This window comes from Zonotrichia albicollis, chromosome 13 (assembly GCF_047830755.1).
Source record: "Zonotrichia albicollis isolate bZonAlb1 chromosome 13, bZonAlb1.hap1, whole genome shotgun sequence".
NCBI classification, from domain to species: domain Eukaryota; kingdom Metazoa; phylum Chordata; class Aves; order Passeriformes; family Passerellidae; genus Zonotrichia; species Zonotrichia albicollis.
Window position 1 is genome coordinate 6,750,438 of NC_133831.1, and position 27,369 is coordinate 6,777,806.

The window sequence follows — 27,369 nt, forward strand, 5'->3', positions numbered from 1 at the left end:
TGGCGGGCGTCCAGCGGCGGGGCCGGCAGGCTGCACGCCTGGCTGCCAACGGGATTAAAAAATAACAATTAATGGGAAAGCAGCCGGGACGGAGTGTCCCGGTGACCCCTGTCCCGCTCCCCTGGAGCACGGTGCGAGGGAGGAAAGGAGCAGGGCAGGGAGCCCAGATCCAGAGCAGGGATACACAGCGCTCCCCTGGAGCAGGTGGGATGGGGTGTGGGGTGTAGAGCCTGGCCGCGACCACAGCGCCCTCAGCACCCACCTCAGGGCTGGAGATGGTGGAGATGGGCACCCGGGGCTGGGGATGGTGGAGATGGGCACCCGGGGCTGGAGATGGGCACCCGGGGCTGCAGGCAGCCCTGTTGGAGCGGGTAAAGCCGCTCCTGCAGCGCCCGCACCCAGCCCTTTGTGTGCGCCCCAGGAACAGCCAGGCTGGAGAAAGCCCAGACAGGAGCAGGGCGGGGGGAGAGCTCCGGGAAGTGCCCTGAGTAAATAGTTGCTCTTGCAGATATTTTCAATGGCTTGAATGAGACTTTTCTGCAGGGGGAAGGGTGCAAACAACTTCCCTCTGCAGCAGGGAAGGGGATGGACCTTGATCCACGGGGATTGTGCCACCGCGGGTGCCATGGCTGCTTTGGGATCCCGCAGCAGGGCACATCCCGCAGTTTGCATGGTTGAATTGTTGAATTCCCAGCTCCAAGCCTCAGTTTCCCCGGCTGCCACGGGACAAGGCTCCCATGGGAAGCTGCTCACATGGCCGGACCGTGGCTAAAGCGGCCGGACCGTGGCTAACAGAGCTGCCTTTGAAGTCTGGCTGTCCCCACGCCTCGGGGAGCTGGGCGAGCTCTCAAACGCACGCTCACAGCAGCCAGAGCATCGCGGGGAGCCAAACCTCCCTCCCACCGCGGTCATCCCGACCGGCTCCTTGGGAAACGCCATAAATCCACCGCCTGGGAATAGCCCTGCTAAAGCCAGGCTCTCCCGGAGAGGGGAATTGGGTGCAGACCCCTCGGAGCAGCGAGGAAAGGAGTTTTTGCTGCTGCTCGTGGAACAAAGAGACTTTTGTCTGCATTGGATATTATCAGAAGTTATTTTTAGGTCAACGCCTGCACTTGCTGGTGTTGTCGGGATTATCTCTGAGTCGACAGACCTTCAAAGACTCTGCCTGAGCACCAAGAGGGAGGAAATCCTTGTGTTGTCTCTTGGAAGGCACATTTGCCCTTGTACTCAGCCTGATAAGAGTTTATTGCTTCAGCTGGGGAATTCCTATGAAAGCCCTACAACTTCTTAAGAGTCCTAAGAGCTCCTAAATCCATCAAAGCACCTAAATATGCTTAAAGTTCCTGAAAGTCCTAAAAGATCCTGAAAGCCCTGCAAGCTCCTAAAGCCCTAAAATGTCCCAAAACCCCTACAACATCCTAAATGCCCTAAAACCCCATAAACCCTAAAAGTTCCTGAATATCCTTGAAGTTCCTAAAATCCCAAAAATTACTAAAAGCCCTAAGAGTTTCTAAACCTCTTAAAAGTTCCTAAAACCCGCAAAAGTTCTCTAAACCCCCTTCAATTTCCTAAAAGCTCCAAAAGAAAGCTAAGACTTCCAAAATCCTCTAAAAGCCCTAAAATCTTGCTAAAAGCTCCTCAAGGAGAGGGAGGGAGGGAATGTGCCGGCAGATCGCGGCGGGGCGAGGGGATGGGCAGACTGCGGCAGGAGAGGGCACGTCGCACCAGGGATGCTGCCAAACAGGGAGACAAGCGTGGGCAGGGGAGCCCTGGCGCCGTCTGCAGATGAGGGATGTGCCAGCCCCACTGCCCAGCGGTGCCAGGGTACCCAAACCCCCTCCCCAAAACCTCTTGGGTGCTCCCAGCAAAATGCCACCCTGCCCAGCTCCGGGGGATGGAGAGGATGAGGATGAGGAAGCAGAAAGGGAATGGTGGGAGGGAATGCCCCTAAATCTCTCATCCAAATCTGGTGAGCAATGCCAGGATAGCCCTGGGAGTCTCTAGGGGAGTGCCTCGGGTACCTTTGAGTGGCTGTGGGTGCTCCTGCTCCAGCCTTGCTGCTGCTCCTCCTCCTCAGCCTTCCTCCTGGAAAAACATCCGGTGGGGAGGTGGGTCCGCCCCACCCCACGTCGGGATTTCTCCTTCAACGAAAACAGCGACACAACAGGTGCCAGGGCAGTAAAACCCGAACCTGTAGGCACAGCAATAGACCGGATTGTTTAGGCTCGGCTTTGTAAATAAACCCCCGGTGATGTCAGGGAAGTCTGGGGGAAATTGGTCCCTGCGGGTGTCTGCAGGAGCACCAGGTGAGGATGCTCCCATGGGATGCAGTAACCGGGCTCATCAAAGATCCCAAAATGGAGCCAAGGTCTTCTCCAAACCTCCCATTTCCCACGTGGATTTAGTGTTTTTCCTGGCTGCTTGTTTCCCCAAAATCCGTGGCATTTGCTATAATTCCACAGCTTTGCCCCTGGAGTCAAGGCTGGCACTGAAGCCTGAAGGCGTCGTGGTGCCACCAACCCTCCTCTCCTGGGGAGGAAAGGATGGCACAGCCCCTCCAGCAGCCCAGCCTTGGCCTCCTGCCAGGCCAGGTGCCCAGAAAGGTAAATGGTGCCATTATAGGGGCCAGCCCCCTCCTGCCCATGCCTGGGTGCTGGATGGAGCCAGCCCTGGCACTGTGGCACTGGGGGGAGTGTGGGAGGCTCGATCCCAACCCCTGCTCCCTGGGGAGTGCTTCAGCCTGCTCCTGGTGTGCCAGGCTGGGAAAAGGGTGAGCCCTGGGCACCAGCAGTGGGCTCAGCTACCCAAGAACCAGCGAGTCCCACCAGTCTCCACAAGGTTTATCTCCCTGGGCACCTCCCAGCGATGTTGTGCTCCTGTGATGGTGTTCACAGGGTCTGAGGATGAGGGAAGAGACGAGGATCTGACTCCATGTTTCAGAAGGCTTGATTTATTATTTTATAATATATATTACATTAAAACTATACTAAAAGAATAGAAGAAAGGATTTCATCAGAAGGCTGGCTAAGAATAGAATAGGAAAGAATGATAACAAAGGCTCTGTGTCAGACTCTCTGCTCGAGCTAGCTGGGCTGTGATTGGCCATTAATTAGAAACATTTACCATGGATTAATTACAGATCCACCTGTTGCATTCTACAGCAGCAGATAATAAATGTTTACATTTTGTCCTCAGCTTCTCAGGAGGAAAAATCCTAAGGAAAGGATTCTTCATAAAAGATGTCTGTGACATGTTCCCGCTGTCAGGAGGCAATCACCGAGTGATTGTTTTGAGCAAGGTGGATGTGCGGCAGCCAGAGTGACTCACAGCACAAACCCCCAGATCTGGAGATGGGAGAAGGGCACGGAAGGCGCTGGGATGTGACTCTCCCGCGATGGGGCTCATGGGGGAAGGTCGGGCACTTGGCAGCTCACCAAAGCCGCGGGCTCTCGGTGAATCGCTGCAGTCCCGGCCGGGGCGGTGAGCCATGCACAGCTCATCCCGAGCGAGCGGGGGCACCCGGCGGGCCGGGCCTTTGTTCTGCCGGGCCTTTGTCCGAGGCGGCGTCACTGCCGGAACGCGGCGGCGCTGGCTGCCCTTTGTGCCGGGAACAAAGAACAGCCAGAGGCTTCCTTCGCTGCCCAGAAGCGGGAAGGAGCCAGAAAGGGAAATGTCACTCGGCAGAGATGGGCAGCGTGTCCGGTGGGGCTCTGTCCCTGCCACCGGGCCAGGAACGGGCACAGCAGCTCATGGCTCCTCCCTGGCTCACCCTCCGGGGACAAGCTGGGGGCTGTGGGGACCCTGATGTCACCACAGGCGGACCTGCCGTGCTGCGATGCTGGTCTGCATTCCAGCAGGCAGAGTGGGATCTCCAGCTCCAAAACCTCAGAATCAGGAGAGGAAAAATCCCGGTAGCACTTCCAGGCGATGTGTGGTTTATTCGGATACACCACGGGCTCAGGACCGACTGCTGCCCCCAACTGATAGATTTAGTCCCTGCAATTTTTCCTGGCTATTTATTTCCACAGGCTGGATTTCTTCTACTCTCAAAGTGTTTGGTCACCTTGAGGAGCTGTGCTTGGCTCTGCCTTCCTCAGTGAGAGCGGGAGGAAAGCCGAGTATCAGCTCACTTACTCATCCTCTCCTCCACCCAAACTCGTCTGCTCGGTGCAGACAAAGCCCTGCTCACCCGCCGCCCCAGGGCTGCAGGTGGCCTCCACCCCTGCGCAGGATTTGGGGTGAGAGGGAGGGCTTCTGGTGTGATGCTGTCCTGGGTGAAAACCCACGGTCGGGGTGGTTTTGGGATGCCCCAGCCTTACAGCCACTCCTGGCAGGCTGCAGCCGCGCTGGCACCGAGCGGATCTGGGGGATGTAACCGGAGATCTGCCGCTTTTGACCGAGCCTCGTGAGATGCCCAGCGGCTGCTCCCCAAGGGGGCTCAGAGGTCCCCTCCCGTTTGTCGGGGGACATGTCGGCACCGCTCACCGCCACCGGCCGTCCCTGCGCCTGCCCATTCCCGCTGTGGGACCATTCCTGCGATCCTTGTGCCCTCTAGTGGGACCTGCACCAAGCACCCCGCGGGTGTCCGAGCAGAGCAGAGCCCGGCTCAGCCGGCACGGAGGGGACCCACACGGGCAATGCAAACGCGATGCTAAAGAGAAGCAGCGGCCAGGGCTGGTCGCTACCAGAGACACCACGGGCAGGGGGGCAGCCGCGGTGCCCAGGACACACAGCACCCCGAGCTGCAGCCCCCCAGCAGCAGCTCCCACTGCCCAGAGATTCGGCTTTTAGCCCCAGTGCTGTGCCCAGTGTCAGGGTGCTCAAACTGTCCCGCAGTGCAAGCTGTGCCTGACATCCTCGCTGTGTGTGCAGCCTGGGCTGTGCCCAGCCTGCCTGGGAAATGAGGTGTGCCAGGAGTTCCTGGGGGGCATGGGGTGCTGATCTCCACTCTCTGGGAAAGGACACGGGAGGTGGAATGAAGCTGATGCAGGGGGAGTTTAGTTTGGGCATTAGGAAAAGGCTTTTCACTGAGAAGGTGGTCAGGTACAGGGACAGGCTCCCCAGAGAAGAGGTCATGGCACCAAGCCTGGCAGGGTTAAGGAGTGTTGGGATGATGTTCTTAGTCACGGGGTTTGGTTTCAGGTTGTCCTGAAAGGAGCAGGGAGTTGGACTCAGTGTTTCTTATGTGTCCCTTTGAACTCAGGGTAGTCTGATCCTGTGACAGCACAGTGGATGCTGTTGCCAGGATGGAGCCACCACTCCATGACACCCCCAGTGACCACAGCACAGCCCCCCAGCAATGCCAGCTGGCCTAACTGAGGGAACAAAGGTCTTTTTTTACCCAATGGTTAGGTTTGCCCCAAAAGCTTCATCTTGTGCTTCATCTTGGTTGCTGGGTGCAGCTGCAGGGATGTGGCCGTGAGCAGAGCTGCAGGGAGCGGGGGTGACTCAGCCACAGCAGTGCTCCTTGTGGGGCAGCAGTGCCACGCTGTGCTCGCCCAGCGCCTGCAGCCACTCCTGCGACATTTCCAGGTCTCAGTTCATGACTTAGGGCAATCCTCTGCTTCGTTCTGACCTATCCTTGGGAACAGATTTAAGGGGTCCTGCTGACCATGGCCAGGCTGGAAACCCAGACTAGAGGAGAAGGGCGCCAGGACGATGATGCGTGGACCACAGAAGTGGGTCACTGGGACCACAGAAGTGGGTCACTGGCCACATCTTTCGGTGACACGCCCCAGATCAAGGAGGTTTGATTTTTGCAAGGCTAAACCCCACAAATCCCACGATGCTGCAATGCATCCTGGAGCCTGCTGGTGTCACCAAGCCACGCATGTCCGAGCAAACAGTAAAGACGCCTGGATAAAACTTTGCCGGTTTTAGTGCCGGGAGCGGGTTAAAGCCGCAACCACGCACCCGCAGCTCTGGCCAAGCCGCCTGCAAAATCGCTTCACCGGCTGCAAGAGACGGCGCCGGCTCCCCTGGCACAAGACGCTGGGATAGGGGCGTAGGAGAGGAAAGCATCCCTCGCCTCCAGCTTTTTGGGGTTGTTTCCAGCTGGAAAAAAATCCCATATTGGAAAGAAGTTTTGCTTTAATTTGATTTGGTTTCCCCAGCCTCGCTCGATCCTGGGGGAGAAAAAGTTGCTGGTGTCCCATGGCATCGATTCCACGTCCCGCGGAACACAAACCCAATTTTTTTTGTCCGGAAGGCATCCAGCAAAGGGAAAGAGACAGGGGCAAAATGGTGGTTGGGGGTTTTGCTGCTTGGCCAGGAGGGAGCCAGCATGGATGTGTATGGGGGGATGCAGACACCACGCGGCCACCGCTCACCCGGAGGGCCCCGTGTCCCCAACGTGTCCCCAGGACAGACAGACACGTGTGCGCAGCCCAGCCCAGCAGCCACGGGCAGGGTCCCAGCCCTGGGAGCACTCTCTGTCGGAGCCCCCAGCCCCGGCACGCCGGGCAGGGCTGCCTGCAGCCCCGAGCACCGGAGCTCCCCCAGTGCGGCCGCCCCGCCCGTGCCACGGGGCAGGACACGCAGCGCGGCCCGGACCGGCCCCGGGCGCGGGCGGGGGGCGGGAGCGGCGCCGGGGGGAGGAGGAGGAGGGCGAGGAGGAGGAGGAGGAGGAGACTCGGCCGCAGCGCCCCGGCCCGCGCGGGCCGCCCGCACCGCCGCCGCCGCCACCGCCGGGTGAGCGACCGGGCCGGGCCGAACCGGGTCGGGTCGGGGTGAGCCGGGCTGGGCCGGGCTGGCGGTCGGGCGGCGGCACCGGCGGCACCGGGAAACTTGCGAAAAACTTTGCTGGGGGAGGGGCCGTGCCGAGCCGGGCCGGGCCGGGCCGAGCCGGGCCGGGCCGAGCCGCGGGGGGCGGGCAGGGCCGTGGCGAACCGGGCGGGGCCGGGCCGGGCCGAGCGGTGCCTCCCGGCCAGAGCGGGGGGAATTCCGGCGGAGCGGAGGAATGCGGGGCTCCCGCCGCCCGGGCCGCGGCCGGTGAGTGACGGAGCCCGGCGCCAATGCGGAGGCGCGGGGGCGGCCCCGCCGGGAGCCCCGGGGAGGGGGCGCGATCCGCCCGTGCCGGTGACCCACGCGGCTGTTCCGGGGTGTCCGTACTCCACGCGTGCTTCCCGCGGGTGTCCGTGACCCACGCGTGCTTCCCGCGGGTGTCCCATGGGTGTTCGTGCTCTACTCGTGCTTCCCGTGGCTGTTCAGGGGTGCCCTGGGTCCACTCGTTTCCCCCGTGGGTGCCGCACTGTTGCCGGTTCCCGGCATGCGTTCCGTGGGTTTTCCGTAGGTGCCCGGGCACCGTGTGCGCTCCCGTGGGCGCTGCTTGTGCCGGGTCCTGCCAATGCCTGGGATTCCTCCAGGAGCAGCCGAGAGAGAACGGGCCTGGGCTTGCTGCTGAGTTTTAGCAAAACTTCCCAATTTCTGCAGATATCACCGGAAAATTTAGTTCTTTCTCCCATGCAAATCCCACAGCTGCTATCGGCCTCTGCTCCCGCTGCTCCAGCACCGGCTCTCCCAGCCCAGCCGGATTTGGTAGCAGGTCTGGGCTGCACCGTCCCAGGAACCTGCCGGGGCTGCGGGCAGCCGCGGCCGGACCCTGTACTTATCCCATTATGGCGCGCAGCAGCCTCCCATTGAGGTTTCCTGGGGTGGTTTGCCTGCCCGGCCGCGCCGGGGGTGAGCTCCAGGCCGGGATCTGAGCTCCAGGACGGGATGGGGACACCCAGCCCCGGCCCTTTGTTGCGGCATCATCGCAGAGCACATCCAGCTGCCTGAACACACGTCCTGCTGCCACGCCAATCCCGCAGCTCCGGGCTCTCCTCCCGGAGCTGTTCCTGCTTTGCTGGCTCCAGATCCGGGCTGTAACCCTCGCTGGAGCTGCTGGGGTGCAGCCGAGTACCCCAACTCCAGCAGCAGGGATGGTTTGGGAGGCTCACAGATGATGATGATGTCATCAGATGACCTCATGCAGATGACATCATGCGAATGACATGTAGATGTCTTCCCTTCATTGTGGCGCGCTGGCAGAGGCGCCTGCAGAGCCAGGCTGAGACCAGATGCCGGTGGCTGTGGGCTGTGGTTCTCATTGAGGACTTCACTGGTGGAGGATCCCCTCACTGGAGATCTGGCTGGGGCTGACACTTGGCTGCCACCTGGGGACCTGGCTGGGGACATGGCCAGAGTCCTCACTGGGGACCTGGCTGGAGACATGGCCAGAGTCCTCACTGGGGACCTGGCTAGAGTCCATGCCAGGGATCTCATCACTCAGTGTGCCACTCCCAAAACCAGGGACCGTGCCCTGCCAGCCCATCCCTCCAGCCCAGCTGACTCCCGGTGTCTCCTGCAGGTGCCCGAGAGCAGGACGGTGACGGCCATGCCCTAGGGAGCCCCGAGCCATGAGCCAGAGCGGGGCTTCGCGCCTGGCGGGCTCCCCGCCGCTGCCGGGGGGCTCCCTGCTGGCCCTGCTGGCCCCCGAGCCGTCCCCGTCCCCCCCCAGCGGGACCCCCTCGCCCGGGCCCCCGCCGGCGCTGCTGGAAGGGGACTGGGAAGGGCGGGAGGAGCTGCGGCTGCGGGAGCTGGAGGAGGCGCGGGCGCGGGCGGCGCAGATGGAGAAGACGATGCGCTGGTGGTCGGACTGCACGGCCAACTGGCGCGAGAAGTGGAGCAAGGTGCGGGCCGAGCGCAACCGGGCCCGGGAGGAGGTGCGGCAGCTGCGGCACCGCCTGGAGGCGCTCACCAAGGAGCTGGCCAGCCTGCGCCGCGACCGCGACCGCGAGCGGCCCGACGAGCGCCCGCCGCCACCGCGAACACCGGCACCGGGACAGGCACCGGGCAGCGCCGGCAGCCCGCCCGCCGACGGAGCAGAGGGGGACGCCGGCCCTGAGCAAGAGCCTGTGCGGGATGTGGGGGCTGAGGTGCCCCAAAAAGTCAAGGTGGGCGTGCGGGCCTGACCCAGGGGAACAGGGGAGCTCCTCATCCTTGTCTGTGCACCTCCAAACCACCCCCGCCTGTCCTGTAAAATGGGAAGTGTAAGGGACTGCTCTTAGGGCAGGACTGGGAGGGACAGACCCATCTCCGAGCAGTACAGGGTGGTCAGACCCCTCTTGGATTAGTATGGGGGGTGTCAGACCCCTCCAAGCAGCACTTTGGGCTCAGACCCCTCTTGGAGCAGTACAGGACAGTCAGATCCCTCTTGGAACAGCACCGGGGGGGATCAGACTCCTCAGAGCAGTGCCACGAGGAGATCCAGAGCCATCACAGCCCCATGCAGTGACATCACCTTGGCACTGGCACCAGTCCCTTTCCTGGGGCTTCCCTTTGGGGGCACTCAGCAAAAATCACTGTGCCAGTGCAGGGATGGTGGCATTGGCAGTGCTGGTGGCATCTCCCAGCCACAGCTTGATTGTCAGGGTGTCCATATGGGCTTCTGGCAGGGTTTTTTGCTGAAGGAAGGAGAAGGAGGAGGAGGAGGAGGAAGGGGGGATCCACACTAGAGCCACCTCAGGCATTATCCCAGCTGCTGCAGCCATCCCTCCTGTGCTGCTGTTAGCTCTGTCACAGCACAGAAGTCACTGCTCAGGGTGCCATGCTGTGACATGTCCACCTGACAGCACAGCTGCCAAGTGACAAATCTGAGATTAATGTGAGCATCCCCCACGGGCTCCACACTTGGTGCCCAGGGACATCCTGTCCCCTGGAGGCCCCTGCTGCTCATTTACTATGTGCTCAGAGCTCCTGGTAAAATGTCACTCATGTAGCAGTCCTGGGTGAGATCGGTGTCATAAATTGGTTTTAATTTTTCTGATACCACATTTCCAGCATGGCAGGGAGCTGGCAGTAGAGTGTGGTGACATGTGGGAGCTCCCCTGGGAGGTCAAGGGGACAGCCTTAGGGGATCCCTGGGGATGGAGGGAGAGATGCCCTTGGTTATGGGGCGCGGGCTGGGTGCTGTAGGGCTGGGGAGCCCTCTCACCCTGTCCCTGTGCTGGGCCACCCACGGCGCCACAGGAGCTGGAGCTGATGGAAAACATCTTGCCGAGCAAGCAGGAGGAGAGCTGGGAGCAGCGGGGCCCCCGGGCCTCCTTCAGCCGCCAGGAGCGGAGCCGCCTGCTCTGGGAGGACGTCAGCGCCGCGGAGGAGGACGCCACCAAAGTCACCGCCCTGAAGCTCAGGCTGGACGAGTCCCAAAAAGTGCTGCTCAAGGAGAGGGAGTGAGTGCTTGGGGCATTGTCCTTGCAGGCTGCCAGCTGATGCCAGGCTGGTCCCTGCTGGGGCGGCACATCCCATGGGTCCTGCAGGCTGTCACTGTCATTGCCTCTCCCCAGGGACAAGCTGGCGCTCAGCAAGAACATTGAGAAGCTGGAGGGCGAGCTCAGCCAGTGGAAGATCAAGTATGAGGAGCTCAACAAGAACAAGCAGGAGGTGATGAAGCAGGTGAGCGAGGTGCCTGGGGACAAAGCTGCTCCAGGGGGTGGCCTGTCCCTCACAGGGTGGCACATCCTGATGGACATGGTGGCCCACAGTCACTTCCACAACTCCAGGCTGCTTGTTAAGGGATTTTCATTAGTGCTATTGATGCAGTGGGTCCATCTGTAGAGGTTGGGTGATGTGTGTGGCCAGGACTCAGGTGGAAGGTGGGCGTTCACAGCCCCCTGTTGGCGCCATGTGCCCCCACAGCTCAACATCCTGAAGGAGATTCACCAGGACGAGCTGGGGCGCATCTCTGAGGACCTGGAGGACGAGCTGGGAGCTCGCTCCAGCATGGACAAGAAACTGGCTGAGCTGCGTGCAGAGGTGAGGCCAGACCCCAGCCTGGGGGACAGAGGGGGCAGAGAGAGGTTCCTGCTGCCCCTCAGCCACCCCCTGCCCTGTCCCAGATGGAGAGGCTGCAGGCAGAGAACGCAGCCGAGTGGGGCCGGCGGGAGCGGCTGGAGACCGAGAAGCTCAACCTGGAGAGGGAGAACAAGAAGCTGCGGGCACAGATCGAGGACCTGGAGGAGGTGCTGGCTCGCAAGCGGCGCCAGACAGCCAGTGCCCTGGACACTGACCTCAAAACCATCCAGGCTGAGCTCTTCGAGAAGAACAAGGTGCTACAGGGGAGTGTTCCCCACCACCGTGGCTTTTGTGGGGCTTGGCCTCGCTCAAGCCCAAATTTTGCCATCACCCTTCAAGGGATGGTGGTGACCCCATCAGCTCCTGGGTCATGGGGTGGGGCAATGGGAGAGACCCCTGGGGAGGGAGGAGGGGACACCCAGTGGTGGGGGTGGCTGTCCCATGCTGAGCCCCCTCCCCGTGCCCCCCACAGGAGCTGGCCGACCTGAAGCACATCCACACCAAGCTGAAGAAGCAGTACCAGGAGAAGATGGCCGAGCTGGCCCACGCCAACCGCCGCGTGGAGCAGCATGAGGGAGAGGTGAAGAAGCTGCGCCTCAGGGTGGAGGAGCTGAAGAAGGAGCTGGCCCAGGCTGAGGATGAGGTGGGAAAGGTCACGCTGGTGGAGGAGCTCAGGGAGCTGTTCTGTTCCCTACACAGCTGCTAACAGCACTATCCCATCCCACCCCACAGCTGGATGAGGCCCACAACCAGACGCGGAAGCTGCAGCGGTCGCTGGACGAGCAGACGGAGCAGAGCGAGAGCTTCCAGGTGCAGCTGGAGCACCTGCAGTCACGGTGAGCAGGGGCTGGGGGAGCCGTGTGTGGACCAGCCAGGATGGGATGATGCTCTCCTTGCCACCATCCCTCAGCCAGCATCTGCCTGGTTGAACCCATGGCCCAGTGTCTGTGACATCCTCAGGAAGGGCACAGCCATCCTCTGAGCAGCCTTCACCCCACCTTGAGCTGGGTGGCATTCACCTCCCAGTTAAACCAGTACAAGGCTGCCCAGAGACCAGCACAGCCCAGTTTTATGCTGCTTAGGGTTGCACCCACTAGTACCCACGGCCAGGGCAGGCTGCTGGCATCCCACACCAGTCTGGGGAGGTGGGAGTTTTCCTGCCCTTAAAACTTTCCCCAGCCCTGCTTGCCTCTCCAGCAGTAAAGAGCTGAAATGGCCGTGGGATCGATGCCGTGGCTCCAGGAGGCGCTGGGGGGTGTTTATAATCATCCTTTATTTTATTGGGACATCTGCATTAAATCATAGAAGCATAATGGAGGATTCATCACCCCCCCCACCAGACTCCCCGTGCAGTCAACCCTAAATAATTCATGCTTTCCAGTAAAGTGTGGTGGACTGGTTGGATCTCACTGGATCCTTGGCCTTCGGATTTCAAATTTGATTCATAAAATTTCCTGGATGAATTTTTACACAAGGGCAAGTAAAGAACTAAAACCACCACAGGGCAAGTAAAGAGCTGAAACCACCGCAGGCTCCTGGGGATGGGGACTCATGGGGTTTTTGAGGGTTCCTCAGTTTAGGGGGATGACACCTCCCTTCTCTGCTGCCCAGCACAGGGATGCCCATCCACGGAGGGGTTTAGCCTGTGCCCCATCCACAGCTCCCAGCTCCAGGCTGGCCCCAGGCTGCGGGGGAGCTCAGGGCTCAGTGAGGGCTGCAGGGAGGGATCTCTGGGGTGCAGCCATGCTGTCAGGGGTGCAGGGGAATGCAGGCTGCCCCCAGCCCAGCAGCTGTTTTGGCAGGCTGCGGCGCCAGCAGAGCGCCCCGCTGTTCGGCAAGATGCGCAGCGCCCGCTTCGGCCCCGACGACGCCGGCGACGGCACCAGCGACCCCGACGAGGATGAGGACCTGCAGATCCAGGTGCCCTAGAGCCCAGGGCAGTGCCACCACCGCAGGACGTGCCACATCAGTCCCCTGCGCTCAAGTGTGTCACCACGGGGGCCCAGCTGTGCGGTGATCCTTGTATAGATGGGGAAACTGAGGCACGGAGCGGTGCAGAGGAATTTACCCAGGGGTGCTCCAGAACCCACTGCCTCTTGGACAGTACTGGGTGGCCCTTCAGCCCCTGGCATCTCCTGGGACACTGGTGTGGCCACCAAAGCCAGCGTCACTGAGCCCAGGAGGAGGAGGTGCAAGGCCAAGAGAGGCACCAAGCTTGGCAGCCACAAACTGCCCACTTCTTTTTATATATATTATATATATGTATGTATTTGTATATGATTTTTTTATTATAAATACAGAGCCCAGATGGGCACCAGGCTCTGGTGGTGGTGTGAGCTGCTGGTCTATTCCCACACAGGAGGGAGGGTGGGAGGGGACACATCAAGGAGATGGGTCTGGATGTCACCCACTGGCATTGCTGTCCCCATGCCTGGATTCCAGCCCAGTGTGGGGTAAAGCCTGTCCCTGGGCCTGTGCAGTGAAAGGTGCTGTCCCAGGGGTGCAGAGCTGCTCACCTGAGGCTGCTGCTCACCCCAGCACAGCCCCTTCAGCCCAGCCCCCCAGCACAGGGCCTTGGGGGCTTTGGAGGCGCTCAGACACAACCTTATTAAAAATTAATATTTCGGTGAGCTAATCCCCTCGCTCTGCCTTTTAATTGATTGGCTAAAAGCGCAGCTCTTTGCTGCTCATGGGTTTTTTTTAATGCTCTTTTATTTCCAGCGATTATTCATATTTTTACAGCCCAACAAGTGAGCCCGCGGGGGTGGGGGTGCCTGGGGGCAGCTTTAGTGAACGCCTGGCACCGGTCTGGGGGCGCGGAGCGGGGCTGCGGTGACACCTGAGCCGAGGGACGGACCCGAGGCTGCTGCCGCCGCCCGGCAGCCGCTGCGGGCTGTTCCCTCCGAAGCCCAGTGATGGAATTTTCTTTCCAGGGCGGCCGGTTGTGGCTCTGGTTGGGCAGCCCGGGGGTGGAGGGAGGGGACCGAGGCGGGGCGGGGGCCGGGGCGGGGCGGGGCGGGGCCGAGCGGCTCCGGGGCTCGCAGGACGCGGAGGCTCCGCTCGCACCGGGAGCCGGTAAGGCGGGAGCGGCGGGGAACGGGGACACCGGACGGGGCTGGACCGAGGTTTGGGCTGACACGTGTCGGGGCAAACGGGCGGGAGGTGACAACGCCCGGAGGGATGTCCCGGTGGGACAGCGGGGGTGATGGGTGATGGGGTTCGGGGGTGCCGGGTGTGGGGGTGACAGGTGACAGGTGACAGGCCGGGGGCAGGAGGTGCCCCCCAGCAGCTCTGGGTTCCCTGGGGTGTTGGTGTGCGCGGGTGGTGATGGCCATGGGGAATGGGGAAATGGGGAATGGGGGATGTTCCCCCACAGGAACGCGGCCACTCTCGGACACCGGGCTGTCCCCAAGGCGCTGTCCCAGCCCCATCCCCCGGCCTGCTGGGATTTGGGGACCCGGGTGTCGCTGCATGCAGGAGCATCCCCGGGGATGGCCCTGCTCTGTCTCCTGGGTTACTGCCTCCACTGGGACTGCTCCACCTGGCAAAGGAACCTGGTCCGCACCTGGTGCCGCCGGCGGGGCCTGGGGGAGCTGCAGGGACCGGGCTGAGCTCAGGGAGGGCTGGACAGAGGCTGGGTGACACCGGGGGGCGAGGTTGGGAGCCGAGGTCCCTCTGGCCAGCCCCGAGCAGAGCCGGCCTGGCCGCTCCCACCGAGCCCAGCCCGTGCCAGGGGCCGGGGCCGTGTTGCTGCCCAGCCGAGCAGCCTGGGAGGAAGGAGAGGAGTGCGAGAGGTGATGGAGACCGGCGGGCGAGATGTGGTGCGGGGTCCCTTCGGACACATGTTGGAGCTGGCGGCAGGGACTGCCCGCGGGTCTGTGCCACCCTGGCTCCGCCGTGCTGACAGGGGTTAACACCGGACTGTTCCACTCGGATGGTTCAGGCAGAGAAGGGAGGAGGAAGAGGAGGAGGAGGAGGAGGAGGAGGGGAAGGAGGAGGAGGAGGACGACAAGGAGGAGGGGGAGGAGGACGAGGAAGATGTCACCCGTCGATCTGTCATTTCTCATTTCCAGCCAGCATGGGGGACGCTGCTAGCACCAAGCTGGGCCGGTGGTGAGACAGGAGGGGTAGGGAGGAAGAGGATGGAGAGGGGGGGGCGAAAGTGAAGGCAGCCCCCCCCTCCCAAAATATCCCCTACCCTATCGAGCCATCGCCATGGCGACGAATTTTAACGACATCATCAAGCAGGGCTATGTGAGGATGAAGAGCAAGAAGCTGGGGGTGAGTGGGGATCTTGGGGAATGGGGAGATGTGGGGGGAACACCCATGGAATTGGGGTGCTGGTTTCCCGGTGAGGTGACGTGGCCAGGTCCCTCTTGTGGCTCCCTGTGCCCCCGTTTTGGGGTTGAATGAGCAGCTTTTGGGGGCTGTGGTGGCAGAGGAGTGGGGGATGGCAGGGACGGGCCACTTGTTGGTACCCAAATCACCCAGCAGACCCGGGGGTTCAACATCTGCACCGGCCGAATCCTGCACCGAGCAACACCCGTTCACCTGTCCCAGGTCACCCAGGGATTGGGGGATGCCTGTGAGCCTTCCCTTCCCCCGTGCCTCAGTTTCCCTGCACACACAGTTTGGCATGGGGGATGCCCCGCACCGGGAGGGGTTGGAGCTGCTGGGTGCAAATTCGGATGGTGTGGGGGTGCAGCACCCACAGGTGGGGGGTCAGGGGTTTGGTCGCCCATCTCCGTGGTTTGGAGCCGCAGCAACGAGCATGCTGGGTAATTTCATGCTAATTAGGGAGAACAAAGAGGGAGCGGGATCCAGGGGAGGGGGACATGCCTGGGGACGGTGCCCCCACCACCCTCAGAGGCAGGGGATGCAGGAGAGGGGACGGGGAAATGCCAGAACAGCGGTCCGCTTGGGAGCTTTGTCCGTGCTCATTAATTAAGCTCTGTAATTAGCACTGGCGGGGGGTGGGGGCAGATGATGGCAGCCCCGGCACAGCCCTATGCCCAGCATCCCCTCCTGTCCCCAGGCCAGCAGGGTCAGCAGGAGCAGGCAGGGGCCTGGGGATGGGGCCGGGGCTGTGGTGGGGACAGGGAGCCCCTGTGGCACCGAGCAGCCGCCGCTCTCTGTCCGGCAGATCTACCGGCGCTGCTGGCTGGTTTTCCGCAAATCCTCCAGCAAAGGGCCCCAGCGCCTGGAGAAGTACCCGGATGAGAAGTCAGCGTGCCTGCGGGGCTGCCCCAAGGTGAGGGGGTGCGCTGGAGGGGTCATGGGGGGCTGCCGCTGCTCGGGGACCCGTGCCAGAACAGCTCCTTCCTTGCCTGGACTCGCTGGGTGCCTGTCACCCCATGCTCCGGAGGGGATGCAGCTGGGTCCGGGCGCTGCAGGTGTCGGAACAGGGGCTGGGAGCAGCAGCTGGGGTCTGGAGCAGCCCTCGGTGACCCCCCAGCTCCTCTGCAGGTCACCGAGATCAGCAATGTCAAGTGCATCACGCGGCTGCCCAAGGAGACCAAGAGACAAGCGGTGGCCATCGTTTTTAGCGACGACTCCGCCCGGACCTTCACCTGCGACTCAGGTGCGGGGCAGCGCCCGGGGGAGCCGGGCCGAGGGTGCTGGGTGGGGCACCCGGCGTGGCCAGGGTCGCCCAGGGGCTGCCGTGGTGCCTTGCAGAGCTGGAGGCGGAGGAGTGGTACAAGACGCTGTCGGTGGAGTGCCTGGGAGCCCGCCTGAACGACATCAGCCTGGGGGAGCCCGACCTGCTGGCGCCCGGTGTGCAGTGCGAGCAGACGGGTGAGCGCGGCGGGGAGTGCTCGCCCGGGGCTCCGCCTTGCTGCACCCCCCGCTGATTATTTTATTTTCTTTTTTTTCCCCTTTCCAGACCGGTTCAACGTGTTCCTCCTCCCCTGCCCCAACCTGGACGTCTATGGCGAGTGCAAGCTGCAGATCACCCACGAAAACATCTACCTCTGGGACACGCACAACCCGCGGGTGAAGCTGCTCTCCTGGCCCCTCTGCTCCCTGCGCCGCTATGGCCGCGACGCCACCCGCTTCACCTTCGAGGCTGGACGGTGAGGTGTCACCCTTGCCAGGACAGGATCACAGCTCTGTGCCCTCCTCCAGCTGGGCCGTGGCCCTGCTGGCATCACCACAGGGGTGATGACCATGGCTGTGCAGTGTGCCCATGGCAGGCAGGGCTTGGAGCTGGTTCTGGTCCCAGATCAGCACCTAGGCACAGCTTTAACAGTATGGGAAGCTGCCCCAGCTGTTATCTGGGTGGGTTTTGTTGATCATGCCTTGGCTTGACGACCTTGGTGACATCCTGTGCCCTGTCCCCACAGGATGTGTGATGCAGGAGAAGGTCTATACACCTTCCAGACGCAGGAGGGTGAGCAGATCTACCAGCGCGTGCACAGCGCCACATTGGCCATCGCTGAGCAGCACAAGAGGGTCCTGCTGGAGATGGAGAAGAACGTCAGGGTGAGCTCCAGCCCATGCTGAGGGGGGACACGGCTGGGGGAGATTCTGGGGGCTCTGTATCACCCTCCTCCCCCCCATCCACTGCAGCTGCTGAACAAGGGCACTGAGCACTTCTCCTACCCCTGCACGCCCACGACCATGCTGCCCCGCAGCGCCTACTGGCACCACATCACCGGCTCCCAGAACATGGCCGAGTCCTCCAGCTATGCTGGTGAGTGTCCCCACCCCACACCGAGGAGATGCTGCTCCTACAGCCCCCAGAGCTTTCCCCACCAGGTGAGCCCAGCCTCTGTTTTGTCCCCAGGGGAGGCGTATGCGGGCGCCCAGGCCAGCTCGGACACTGACCTCCTCAACAGGTTCATCTTGCTGAAGCCAAAGTCCTCCAAAAGCGACAAGCCTGAAGACAGGGAGCCCACATCGTCCCCATGAGCTGGTGCGGGGGGACTGTGGCAGGGGTCCCCTTTTTCTTCTCCAAGGGGTGGCAAGGACGCAGGCAGTGACCCCTCAGAATCCCCAGGAGCCCGAGCTGGGGCAGCTCAGTGCCAAGGCCTTGGGAAGCAGGGACTGGCTCACGCCCTGGGCTGGCGTTAGTGGAGGCGATGGTTGGCTCAGCCTCAACTGACTTCAAATATATATTGAATACCTGTATTGTAAGAGATATTTCCTTCTCACATGAATGCAAATGTGGTGGCTGCTGAAGAGCCCTTGGGCAGATGCCCAGAGGTTTTTGACTCTTAGGGATCCAACTGGGAGGTGAAGAGAGGTGGGGTGGGGGGGTCAAGAAATTCGGAGCTTTCTGCGTGGAGCATCACTCTGCCATGGCCATGGAGCAGCGTCGGAGGATGCAGCTGTGCCAGGCCGATGGTGCAGGGTCCCACCCCTCCATGAAGAGCAGGGTGCTTCTGAGGACACCCTGCCATCCCTGAGCTGATTTTTGCACTTCTTAAAGTTATTTAAATGCTCGCTGTAGAATTGATATGTCTCAGGAGAAACTGGTTTTCCTTCCAGGGGGGTTGGCTGGGGTGAGCGGCCAGGCAGAGCCGAGCTCCCTGGCTTCTCCCACCCCACATCCCTCCCTCCTCCCACAGCTGTGTCCCCCTGCCATGCCCCTGTTTATCTGCTGGTGGGCAACCATGGGACTGGTTTTGGCCAGTAGCATCTGTCTCTCAAGGGGCAGCTTTGTGGATATGAGAAGCCCAAGGGCAGAGAAACCCATGCTGATGGGGAGAGAGCCACATTCCTCTGTGCATTCCCACAGCCCTCACTTCCTCCTCACCCACTGGGGGTGGAACTGGGCTTTATGTGCTGAACTTAAAAAGCAATTGATTTTTTCTAGTTCTCCTATTTATTGACCTCCTTTAGAAGGGCTATCTTTTTATTGCCGTGCAAACCTTGGTGTTTCTTTGGAGTCTTCTTTCCGTCTGGGTTGGATGCTTGGTGGTTTTTATTTCTGCCCTTTAAAGCTCCAGGTCCATGTGTTGGGCACAGGGAGTGTTGTGATGTGGGAATCTGTGGTCTGTAAATACTGTGTTTCAGGGTGGTGTAGCTTGTGGCAGAGGGGACATGGGGACAGGGAAAGGCTGTTCCTCACAGCATGGCTGTGCACAGAGGGGCTCTGGACCCCAGCACTGCCCAGCAGTGTGTCCTCCCTGAGGTGAGAGGTGGAACTTGCCCTCTTTTCCTGGCTACACACCTCATCTGGAAAAGATTTAACATTTGTTACCAAAAACGTTTGGGTTTTCTGTTTTTTAAGGAGTTGCTCAATGAATAAACAACCCTTATCCACATCCACCCTTCCTGTTTGTCTGTTCCATCCAAGCGCGCTCGGGAAGCGCGAGTGGGAGTTGTGCCTGCCAGAGAGAAAAATGCTGATGGGGAGATTTCCTGAGGTTCCTGGCAGCATGCTTGGCTCAGGGCTTTGTTCTGCCTCCAGCCATGGCCAAGACATTTCAAGTGAAGCCCTAAAACCGCTGGGATAGGAAGAAGGGTAAAGGGAGTTGCCACTCTCCATCAAACATCCCTGGGTGGGACAGGATGCAGCACCCCCCTGTCACCCTGACCTCCAGCTGCCCGTGGCTCTGGGGATGTGCCAGGCCAGTGGTGGCTCCAAGTCCCCAGGTGAAGCAGTTTCAAGGCACACCATCTCCCAGCTCTCCCAGAGCTGTGCCAGGTAAGCTATCCATGCCATGACTGCCTGGCAGCACTGGCCTCAAGGTCAGACAGCCATGCCAGCCAGCACAGTGATCCCTCCAGGGATGGGGACATAGAGCCATGCTGCAGCCAGCTCTGCCATGGCAAGGAAATGGAAGCAGCAGCCTGGCTGCAGCAGCTTTTGCCTGGAGGGGAAGGCAATGCTGGCATGGGCTGCTGTCCCCAGCTCAGTGTGACCCCAGCACCACCCCCTGAACCATCCCCATCATACCAGGATGAGCATGGGGGCACACAGACCTTCCCCTCTCTCTCCAGAAAGTGTCACCAAGCTCATCCCAAGTCATGCTGGGCAGTGATGGAGGGGAAGAGGAGGGGTGACAAAGGCCATTGCTTTCAGCCACTGCCAGGGGGGTCAGGGCATGGCACCTGCACAAAACTCCAGCCCAGCAGACACTGGGGGCTCTGGGCACAAAGGCAGGCATCAGCCAGGGGCCATTACTGACAGCCCATGTGCCACCCAGCTCCCAGAAAAGGGTTCTACAGCACAGGGGTGGAGTCTGTTCCAGAGGATTCTGTAAGTACAGCTCTGCCTGCCTGGCCCAGCTGGGCTCTCCTGCAGTGCTGCCTTCTGCAGCTCTCGCCCACCCCAGCCTCAAACATGTGCTTTACACACAGCCCTGGATCAATGAGCCACAGGCTGCCTGCAGGAGGGTGCTGCTCTCCTCAGGAGATAATGTCACAAGCAGCAATCAGCATCAGCGAGCAATGCTCCCTCCAAAGCACATCTCATTAAGTTAATGTCTATTGGAGAGAAGTAAATGATGTGACATCTCCTCCAGCAGCTTTGAATGAGCTTCCAGGGATGACAGAAAAATTTGGGGGTAAGGCTTTATTCAGCACAGTAAAGAATGGACATGTAAATAAGGTAGGGTTGTGTAACAAAGGTACACACTTCCCAATCCCAAACACCACGTGGCCAAAACCCAACACCAGAACCAAAACTCCAGGATCATTTAGAGACAAAGCCTGTCCCAGCTAAGATGCTCACTAATTCCCTTCGTGTTTTACCCTACACATCACAATGGCTTTTCCTGGGAAGAAGGGCCAGGGAAGAGGCGTCACCAACCAAGTGCTGGGCCAGGAAAGGAAGGAGATGCTGGGGAGGTAAAAGCCTCTCCCAGATCTCAGCCAGACATCACTCACAGCTCAGTACTCTATAGCCAGGGCCACCTCAGTTGATAGTGAGGACATCACTCTGGATCTCGTGGCTCAGCTGTGTCTGGAGGTCGCTCAGTTTCTTCTTGAGGCCGGACAGGGCAGACAGGACAATGGTCTCGGGGCGCAGGGAGCCACAGGACTCCACATTGTAATAGAACCTGAGGTTACAGGGTGGGGGTTGTGTCACCATCACCTCTGCAAGGAGGTGCAAACCCAGACTGCACATCATTCCAGCCCATCCACACCCACAGCAGGGAGATCTGCCTGCAATCCCAACCATCATCATCATCATTCACCTCCCAAGCAGGCAACAGCCAGTGCTGCCCCTCTACAACCACCACACCAACACTCACAACCTCACAGGTTGGAAGAGCACTTCTGAGCTTGATTTCTGTTCAGCACTCAGTCCCCCAAGCCAGGGACTAAGGCTGGCTGAGGCACTTTTGCAGTGCAAATAACACCAGCAATCAGAGCATGAGACACACACAGGTGAATGAACACCTTCAGCCAGGGTATTTCCCCCACAGGCCTCACACCTCACTGAGCAACATGAACTCAGGAGAACTGTCTAGGATCTCCCAGAGGGGAAAACCTGCCACATCCAGCTATATCACCACTTAATGCCTACTCCTGCCCTGCTTTTCAGCGAATGTCAGCTCCCTGGGCTGGCAATTTCAGCACAGTGTAGGCACTCTTTATTAATGAGAGCCCATGAGATGCACCCAGCCAGTCACCCCCTCTCCCAGCTGCAGCACTGCATTGAGCTCCCACCTCTCTGGCTTCCCATTGGGGTCGTAGGGAGCCTGAGCATCCTCATCGTCGATCTCTGAGTACTCACTCTTGGGCCTGCAATCAGAGAGCAGGAGAGGTTACACAGAGGTTACCAGAGCCTGCTCCAGCCTGGCCCCACACACACAGAGCAGGAGAGGTTATACAGAGGTTACACAGAGGTTACACAGAGCCCAGCCTGGTCCCACAGAGCCCAGGCACTCAGTCTGGCCCCAGTGAGTGAGCACTGGGGCTCACGTGCAGCACACAACAGGGTGGTCATCAACATGAAGTCACAGAAAAAAGCTCAGTCACACATTGTGTTTTCTGGCTCCTCATTAATGCCCCAGAGTCAGCCAGCAGCACTGGAAGGGGATCAGCCCTGCTCTGCCCAAACTCAGCAAGCCCTGTACTGTGGCTCCATCCACCAACACTGGTACAATCTGGCAGGTGCTTACAGTGAAGGGATATTAATTCCTGAAGGGACTGTGTTTATGGAGCCTGCATGCTTTTATGGAGTAATGGACCTTGAGTTATCTTTTCTTTCTACTTCCCACTGGGCCAGGAAAGCACTGGAGTACTCCAGCACTCAAGTCCATGAGGCACATTTGGCTTGGAGCCACCAGGAAAAAAATCTCCTGTACAACAGACAGCACCTGCATCAGGGAGCACCATCCTGATGTCCTGCACCTCCACTCCTCTACCAAAATCACTGCAATTCCTGTGCATCAGTTATACAAACACATCTCTCCACCTGCTGCATCCCTTGGTTTATAGAGCACCACACCAGAGAGACTGTGTGGAACCACTTAATCCATGTAAGAAAACCCAAAGCCTTGAGCTGTCTGAGAAGGCAGCACAGAAAATCCTGTACCCACCAAGGTCTCCTGCTGGCCTTCCTCTGCCCCAGCAATGCCCAGGAACACTGATCCCAGCACCCTGTAATCAGCTGCCTGAAATAAAACTATTTCTCAAACAAACCCTCTGCCTGTACAAACCACTGAGAGAGATGAAGTGTTAATGAAGGGGGGATTTCTTGTCACTTGCAGAACCACCCATGACCAAAACAGGGCAGAGGTTTCCATGACCCTGGCAGCTGTTTGGAGAGTCCAGCTGCATGCCAGTGCTCTGCCAACAGCCTCAAAAAGCAACTAGCATGAAAAACGAAACCAAAAATCATAGCTGGCCTTGGGCAGCAGAAGGCTTTAGCTCTGTATTGTCTTCACAGGGAGTCAGATGAACTTGAGAAGGCAGACATATCATCAAAAACTGGCAGCTCCAATATCAATCCTCTTTTGGGATTTTTCCAACTTTTACATACATTTTGCCTAGGACCTCTCAAAAATTGTTTCCTGGTGCCCTGTTTTTTGTATGCCACACCAGGTTTGTGAGCCTGCCACTGACCAATGTTTACAGCAGCACATCCACCACCCTGCCCAGTCCCTGCTCTCAGCCTGCCCTGCCTAAAGCACCTGGCTCCTCACTATGCTGCTGGCTCCAGAGTGCTCAGTGACAGGATGTCACTTAGTGACAGTGATCACTGCTAGGTGATCACTGGGATACTGAGCCAGGAGCAGCTCAGGTGAGCAGCATTCATGAAAAGTCATGCTGGATAAAGTCCTCACCCAGGCCAAAGCAGGGCAGCAGCTTTACAAAAGTAAAATCATGTCACTTTTGGATGAGAAGCTGTGTGCAACTTGTGCAGAATGGTATTTCAGAGGAGAGAAAAGGGACAGAGAGGGAAACCCTGCAAGAGCTCAGGCTACAAAAATGAGGAAATGTGTGAGTTAAATCACAGCCATACTGGGCTTCCTCAAGCCAGGCTGAAAAATCAGTCTTGCAAACCAACCTTCCACTCTTTACTCTCATAGAAACTTCTTTCATCTCACATGGATCTGCTCCTTCCTCAGACCTTACTCTGACCTACAGAACATTTGCACAGGGAAGGAAAAAAATCAACAAGAAGTGATGAAAAAGGGCATGAAAGTGAGGAAAACCAGCAGTGATGGTACATGAGGGAGGACAAAGATGACCACAAACCATTCCACCTTGTGTGCAGCTGCCAAGTGACTGACTTTGCTAGCCAACCCCAGGAGCAGACTCTGCACAAGGGGACGTGGCAGGCACGCTCCCCATCGCTTACTGAGCCAAATTACAGGGCTGAAATGTAAGTTGTGTCCTGCTGGAAAACCCTTGCCAGTCGCTGCAGACAGACAGACAGCAGGACATACCACTCCTCTGGCTTGGGGTACACGGTGTGCCTGAGCGCGTTGTCGGGGTCGTACTCGAAGGCCACTCCGGCTGTGGGGTTCCACTTGGCGTGCTCCTTGCCAAAGCCCTTCTTGGCGTAGGCGCGCAGCCGCAGCTCCTGCCCCTTGCGCAGCTTCACGATCAGGATGTCTGCAGGGCACACACAGGGGACAGCGTGGGTGAGCACACCCTGCAAAGGCAGATTGCTGCTGGAAGGTGTCACCAGGATCCAGGTTTAGCTTGGATTTTTAGTGGGGCGTGACCGTGTTTACAGGGGTCCAAGATGAGGGAAGAGACGAGGATCTGACTCCATGTTTCAGAAGGCTTGATTTATTATTTTATGACATATATTATATTAAAACTATACTAAAAGAATAGAAAAAAGGATTTCATCAGAAGAACAGAAAAAGAAGAAATTATAGCAAAGGCTTGTGTATATATATATATATATATATATATATATACACTCTCTGTCCAAGCCAGCTCACCGTGATTGGCCATTAATTAGAAACAACCACATGAGACCAAAGATCCACCTGTTGCATTCCACAGCAGCAGATAACCAATGTTTACATTTTGTTCCTGAGGTCTCTCAGCTTCTCAGAAGAAAAAATCCTAAGGAAAGGATTTTTCATAAAAGATGTCTGTGACAGAGGGGCTCAGCTGTGTCCCCAGAAGAGCTAAGGAAAAAGGAGCTGCACAGGCCCCCAAGGAGCAGCCCACAACACAGAATTTCACCTCCTTGCTGTCTCTGAGATCTCACAAGGAGAGACAGAAGCACCCTATTCAGTTCTGGGACAATCTGAGTGGCAACAAGACAAAATGCTACCCCACTTGTGCAGTGACACCAGCAGCTCAGAAGTGTCATATTTACAGCTGCCTTACAGTTGCACAGTAGTAAAGGAAGGATGAGTTCAAAGAACCTGAGAGAAAAGAGAATTTCCTATAGTAGGAGTCCCAGTAAAATATCTGTATTGTATATTGAATATCTGTATAGGCCTTGCCCTGATAAGCCCTGGTTGTTCTTGATGGGCTGCAGCTGTAGCTAGTGAAGATAACTGTGATAAAAGGGGGTGGGCTTGGCCAGTCAGGCAGAGCCTGGAAGGAGCTCTGACTAAGAAGCAGCAACAAGCAGAAGAAGTTGGTGCTGTGAGGAACTGCCCCTGAGAAATATTGCCAAGAAGGTACAAGACTTTAGAAATATGAAATACAACAACAAGATAACAACAATTTCCTGCTACAGTTCCTATTGCCAGTGACCCAGCACTCACCATCCTGCTCCACGTAGTCATTGGGGTCGTTGTCTCTGCTCCGAGATGTCACCTGCAGCCAAACAAGACCAAGCAAATTAGGGGCAAGTTCAGCTTGGATGAGTGCTCCAGCACAGCACAGCTGCTTGGCTCCTGAATCACTCCCACAGCTGCTACAGATGACACACAGCACTCAGAGCACCTCAGCCAAAGGCAAGTAAAAGACAGCAGGCTCCAGCTGGGCTCTACCCAGGCACACACTGTCACCAGGCAGCAGGGGCAGCCCAGGCTGTGGTGACATCTGGATCCACCTCAACAGTGTACTAGAACATTCTCTGAGAGTCCCTTTGCCTCTGTCCCACTTCAGTACCACCAAGTCTCCCCAAGACAACTGCACAGGAGCTGCTTGGCAGCACTGCCCTGGCCCAGGCTCCTCACACTCTGCCATGCTGAGAGCCCAGAACCAGCAAGCCAGAGGCCTCAGGGCAGCCAAGGAGTTTGGGATGAGGCCACACTGCTCTGCAGCCCATCAGACAGCAAGTGAAGGACAGCATGGCAGAGATGAGGAGGGCACTGGCACACACACTGCTCCTGCAGATACTCCTGCTTTGCTCAACCACTAGGGTTTAAGTGGAGCTTTAGGAAACATGAAATGTGGTCAGAGTGTCTACATTCCCTGTGTGTGCCACCCTGTCTCAGCAGGAGCAGGGAGGTCATCCTTCCCTTGTACTGGGCACTGGTGAGGGCACACCTCGAGTGCTGTGTCCAGGTCTGACCTCTCAGTTTGGGAAGGACATTGAGACACTTGAGCACATCCAGAGGAGGCAACAAGGCTGGAGAGGGGCTGGGAACACAATCCCTGTGAGGAACCACTGAGGGATCTGGGGGTATTTGGTCTGGAGAAAAGGAGACCCAGAAGTGAGCTTATCACTCTACAGCTCCCTGAAAGGTGCCTGTGCTCAGGTGGGGTTGGGCTCTTTCTCCAGGCAGCACTGACAGAACCAGAGGGCAGTCTCAAACTGCATCAGGGGAAATACAGGTTGGATACTAGGAAAAGGTTTTTCATGGAAAGAGTGATGAAGCACTGGAATTGTCTGCCTGGGGAGGTGGTGGAGTCACCATTCCTGGATGTGCTCAAACAAAGCCTGGATGTGGCACTCAGTGCCAGGGTTTAGTTGAGGGGTTGGGACTGGGTTGGACTCGGTGATCCTGAAGGTCTCTTCCAACCCAGTGATTCTGTGAATGCTGTACATTCTGTGAATGATCCTGTGAATGCTGGGAGCACAGGGCAGGTGGCACTGACCGGGATGACACGGGGGTTGTTGGAGATGAGGTCCCGGGATGTCACATGCCGGGTCTGGTCCTCGTTGCAGCGAACGTCCAGCGTGAACTCCACGGAGCACTCGGGGCAGAACTCGTCACACGTGCAGTCCTGGCACACACACACATGGGTTCTTTATGCACAAACTGACAGAGCTTCCCCTCAGACCAAACACCCACCACCCTCAAAATTACTCCCCACAGCATTTTTTGTGACTCACTCTGGAATATTGCATCTTATCCACAATGTCATCGCTGGTGAGCGGGATGAGACCTGGGAGAAGCAGGAAATCAGAGGAATGTCTGATACATCACAAGAGCCCCTAACCCTGATTTTGCCCACAACACACCTTTGCCTTCCTCCCCACCCAGCACTCACCCAGCCTGTGTGCAATGAACTCATCGTGGAGCACAGAGGAGTTGGCATCTATCTGGACCCAGTCAATAGCTGCAGAGAACAGAAAGCCACAAACTGAGGAATACTCATGTGGGGAAAAGCAGCTTGTGAGGGCACAGAAAACATTACAGAGACTGCAGAGAACTGGGGCAGCATCTGCAGGGCACAGCAATGGCTGAACACAGGTAAGGAGAGCCAAAAGCAGAGAGAAGGAGCGGGAGAACACGGAAGGCAGCCCAAGGGACTGCGCCAGAGGCAAGCGAAAGGCCTCACCTATGATGGGGACTTCTGCGATGAACACCCTCCGAATAGAATTCGCCACCCTGAGGGAGGGAAACACCCGTGGTTGGCCATGAAGGAGCGTGAGGCTGCAGGCCCGCACAGACCGGGCCGAGGCTAATGCGGGGCTTTGCTTCAGAGACCCTGCCCGGCCGCCCCAGGGCCTGCCGCGGCCGCCTCATCCCCGGGCCCGCCCGCCCCGGCCCCGCGGCGGTGCTCACGCCAGGTCCGTGTTCTCGATGATGAACTTGACGTTCTCGTCCGTGAGCTCGGTGATGCGCACGGTGGGCTGGTTGGCGTACGGCATGGCCGCCCCGCCCCGCTCCCGCCGCTCCCGGCCCCGCTCCCGGCCCCGCTCCCGCCGCCCGCAGCGCCCGCCCGGTCCGGCCCCGCCCCGCTCCCCCGGCCCCGGTGCGC

General features: G+C 58.9%; 3 protein-coding genes across 6 annotated transcripts; 2 read left to right on the top strand and 1 right to left on the bottom strand.

The window, feature by feature from the left end:
• Positions 1–6,446: 6,446 nt before the first annotated feature.
• On the top strand, positions 6,447–13,161 carry CCDC102A (coiled-coil domain containing 102A). Of its 3 annotated transcripts, none has more exons than XM_074550832.1 (9): positions 6,447–6,690; positions 8,351–8,936; positions 10,048–10,214; positions 10,329–10,437; positions 10,681–10,797; positions 10,881–11,090; positions 11,309–11,479; positions 11,569–11,672; positions 12,639–13,161. In XM_074550832.1, exons 2-9 carry the CDS (start codon positions 8,400–8,402, stop codon positions 12,763–12,765), a joined length of 1,542 nt encoding a protein of 513 aa, XP_074406933.1. In that variant the 5' UTR covers positions 6,447–6,690; positions 8,351–8,399; the 3' UTR covers positions 12,766–13,161. The 3 variants fall into 3 exon arrangements, with proteins under 3 accessions (XP_074406933.1, XP_074406931.1, XP_074406932.1); XM_074550830.1 differs by having other exon boundaries at positions 6,451–6,690; positions 10,012–10,214; XM_074550831.1 differs by lacking the exon at positions 6,447–6,690 and adding an exon at positions 6,894–6,990 and having other exon boundaries at positions 10,012–10,214.
• Positions 13,162–13,828: 667 nt separating this feature from the next.
• On the top strand, positions 13,829–19,108 carry DOK4 (docking protein 4). Of its 2 annotated transcripts, none has more exons than XM_074550849.1 (9): positions 13,829–13,911; positions 14,910–15,117; positions 15,980–16,087; positions 16,303–16,417; positions 16,513–16,632; positions 16,721–16,910; positions 17,181–17,319; positions 17,407–17,530; positions 17,624–19,108. In XM_074550849.1, exons 2-9 carry the CDS (start codon positions 15,052–15,054, stop codon positions 17,746–17,748), a joined length of 987 nt encoding a protein of 328 aa, XP_074406950.1. In that variant the 5' UTR covers positions 13,829–13,911; positions 14,910–15,051; the 3' UTR covers positions 17,749–19,108. The 2 variants fall into 2 exon arrangements, with proteins under 2 accessions (XP_074406950.1, XP_074406951.1); XM_074550850.1 differs by lacking the exon at positions 13,829–13,911 and adding an exon at positions 13,939–13,961.
• POLR2C (RNA polymerase II subunit C) lies at positions 17,797–27,334 on the bottom strand. The gene is made up of 9 exons (XM_005489915.4): positions 27,174–27,334; positions 26,947–26,996; positions 26,656–26,724; positions 26,498–26,550; positions 26,260–26,388; positions 24,978–25,029; positions 23,688–23,856; positions 21,460–21,534; positions 17,797–20,846 (listed from the first exon to the last, which is right to left on the bottom strand). Exons 1-9 carry the CDS (start codon positions 27,257–27,259, stop codon positions 20,702–20,704), a joined length of 828 nt encoding a protein of 275 aa, XP_005489972.1. The 5' UTR covers positions 27,260–27,334; the 3' UTR covers positions 17,797–20,701.
• Positions 27,335–27,369: the final 35 nt, after the last annotated feature.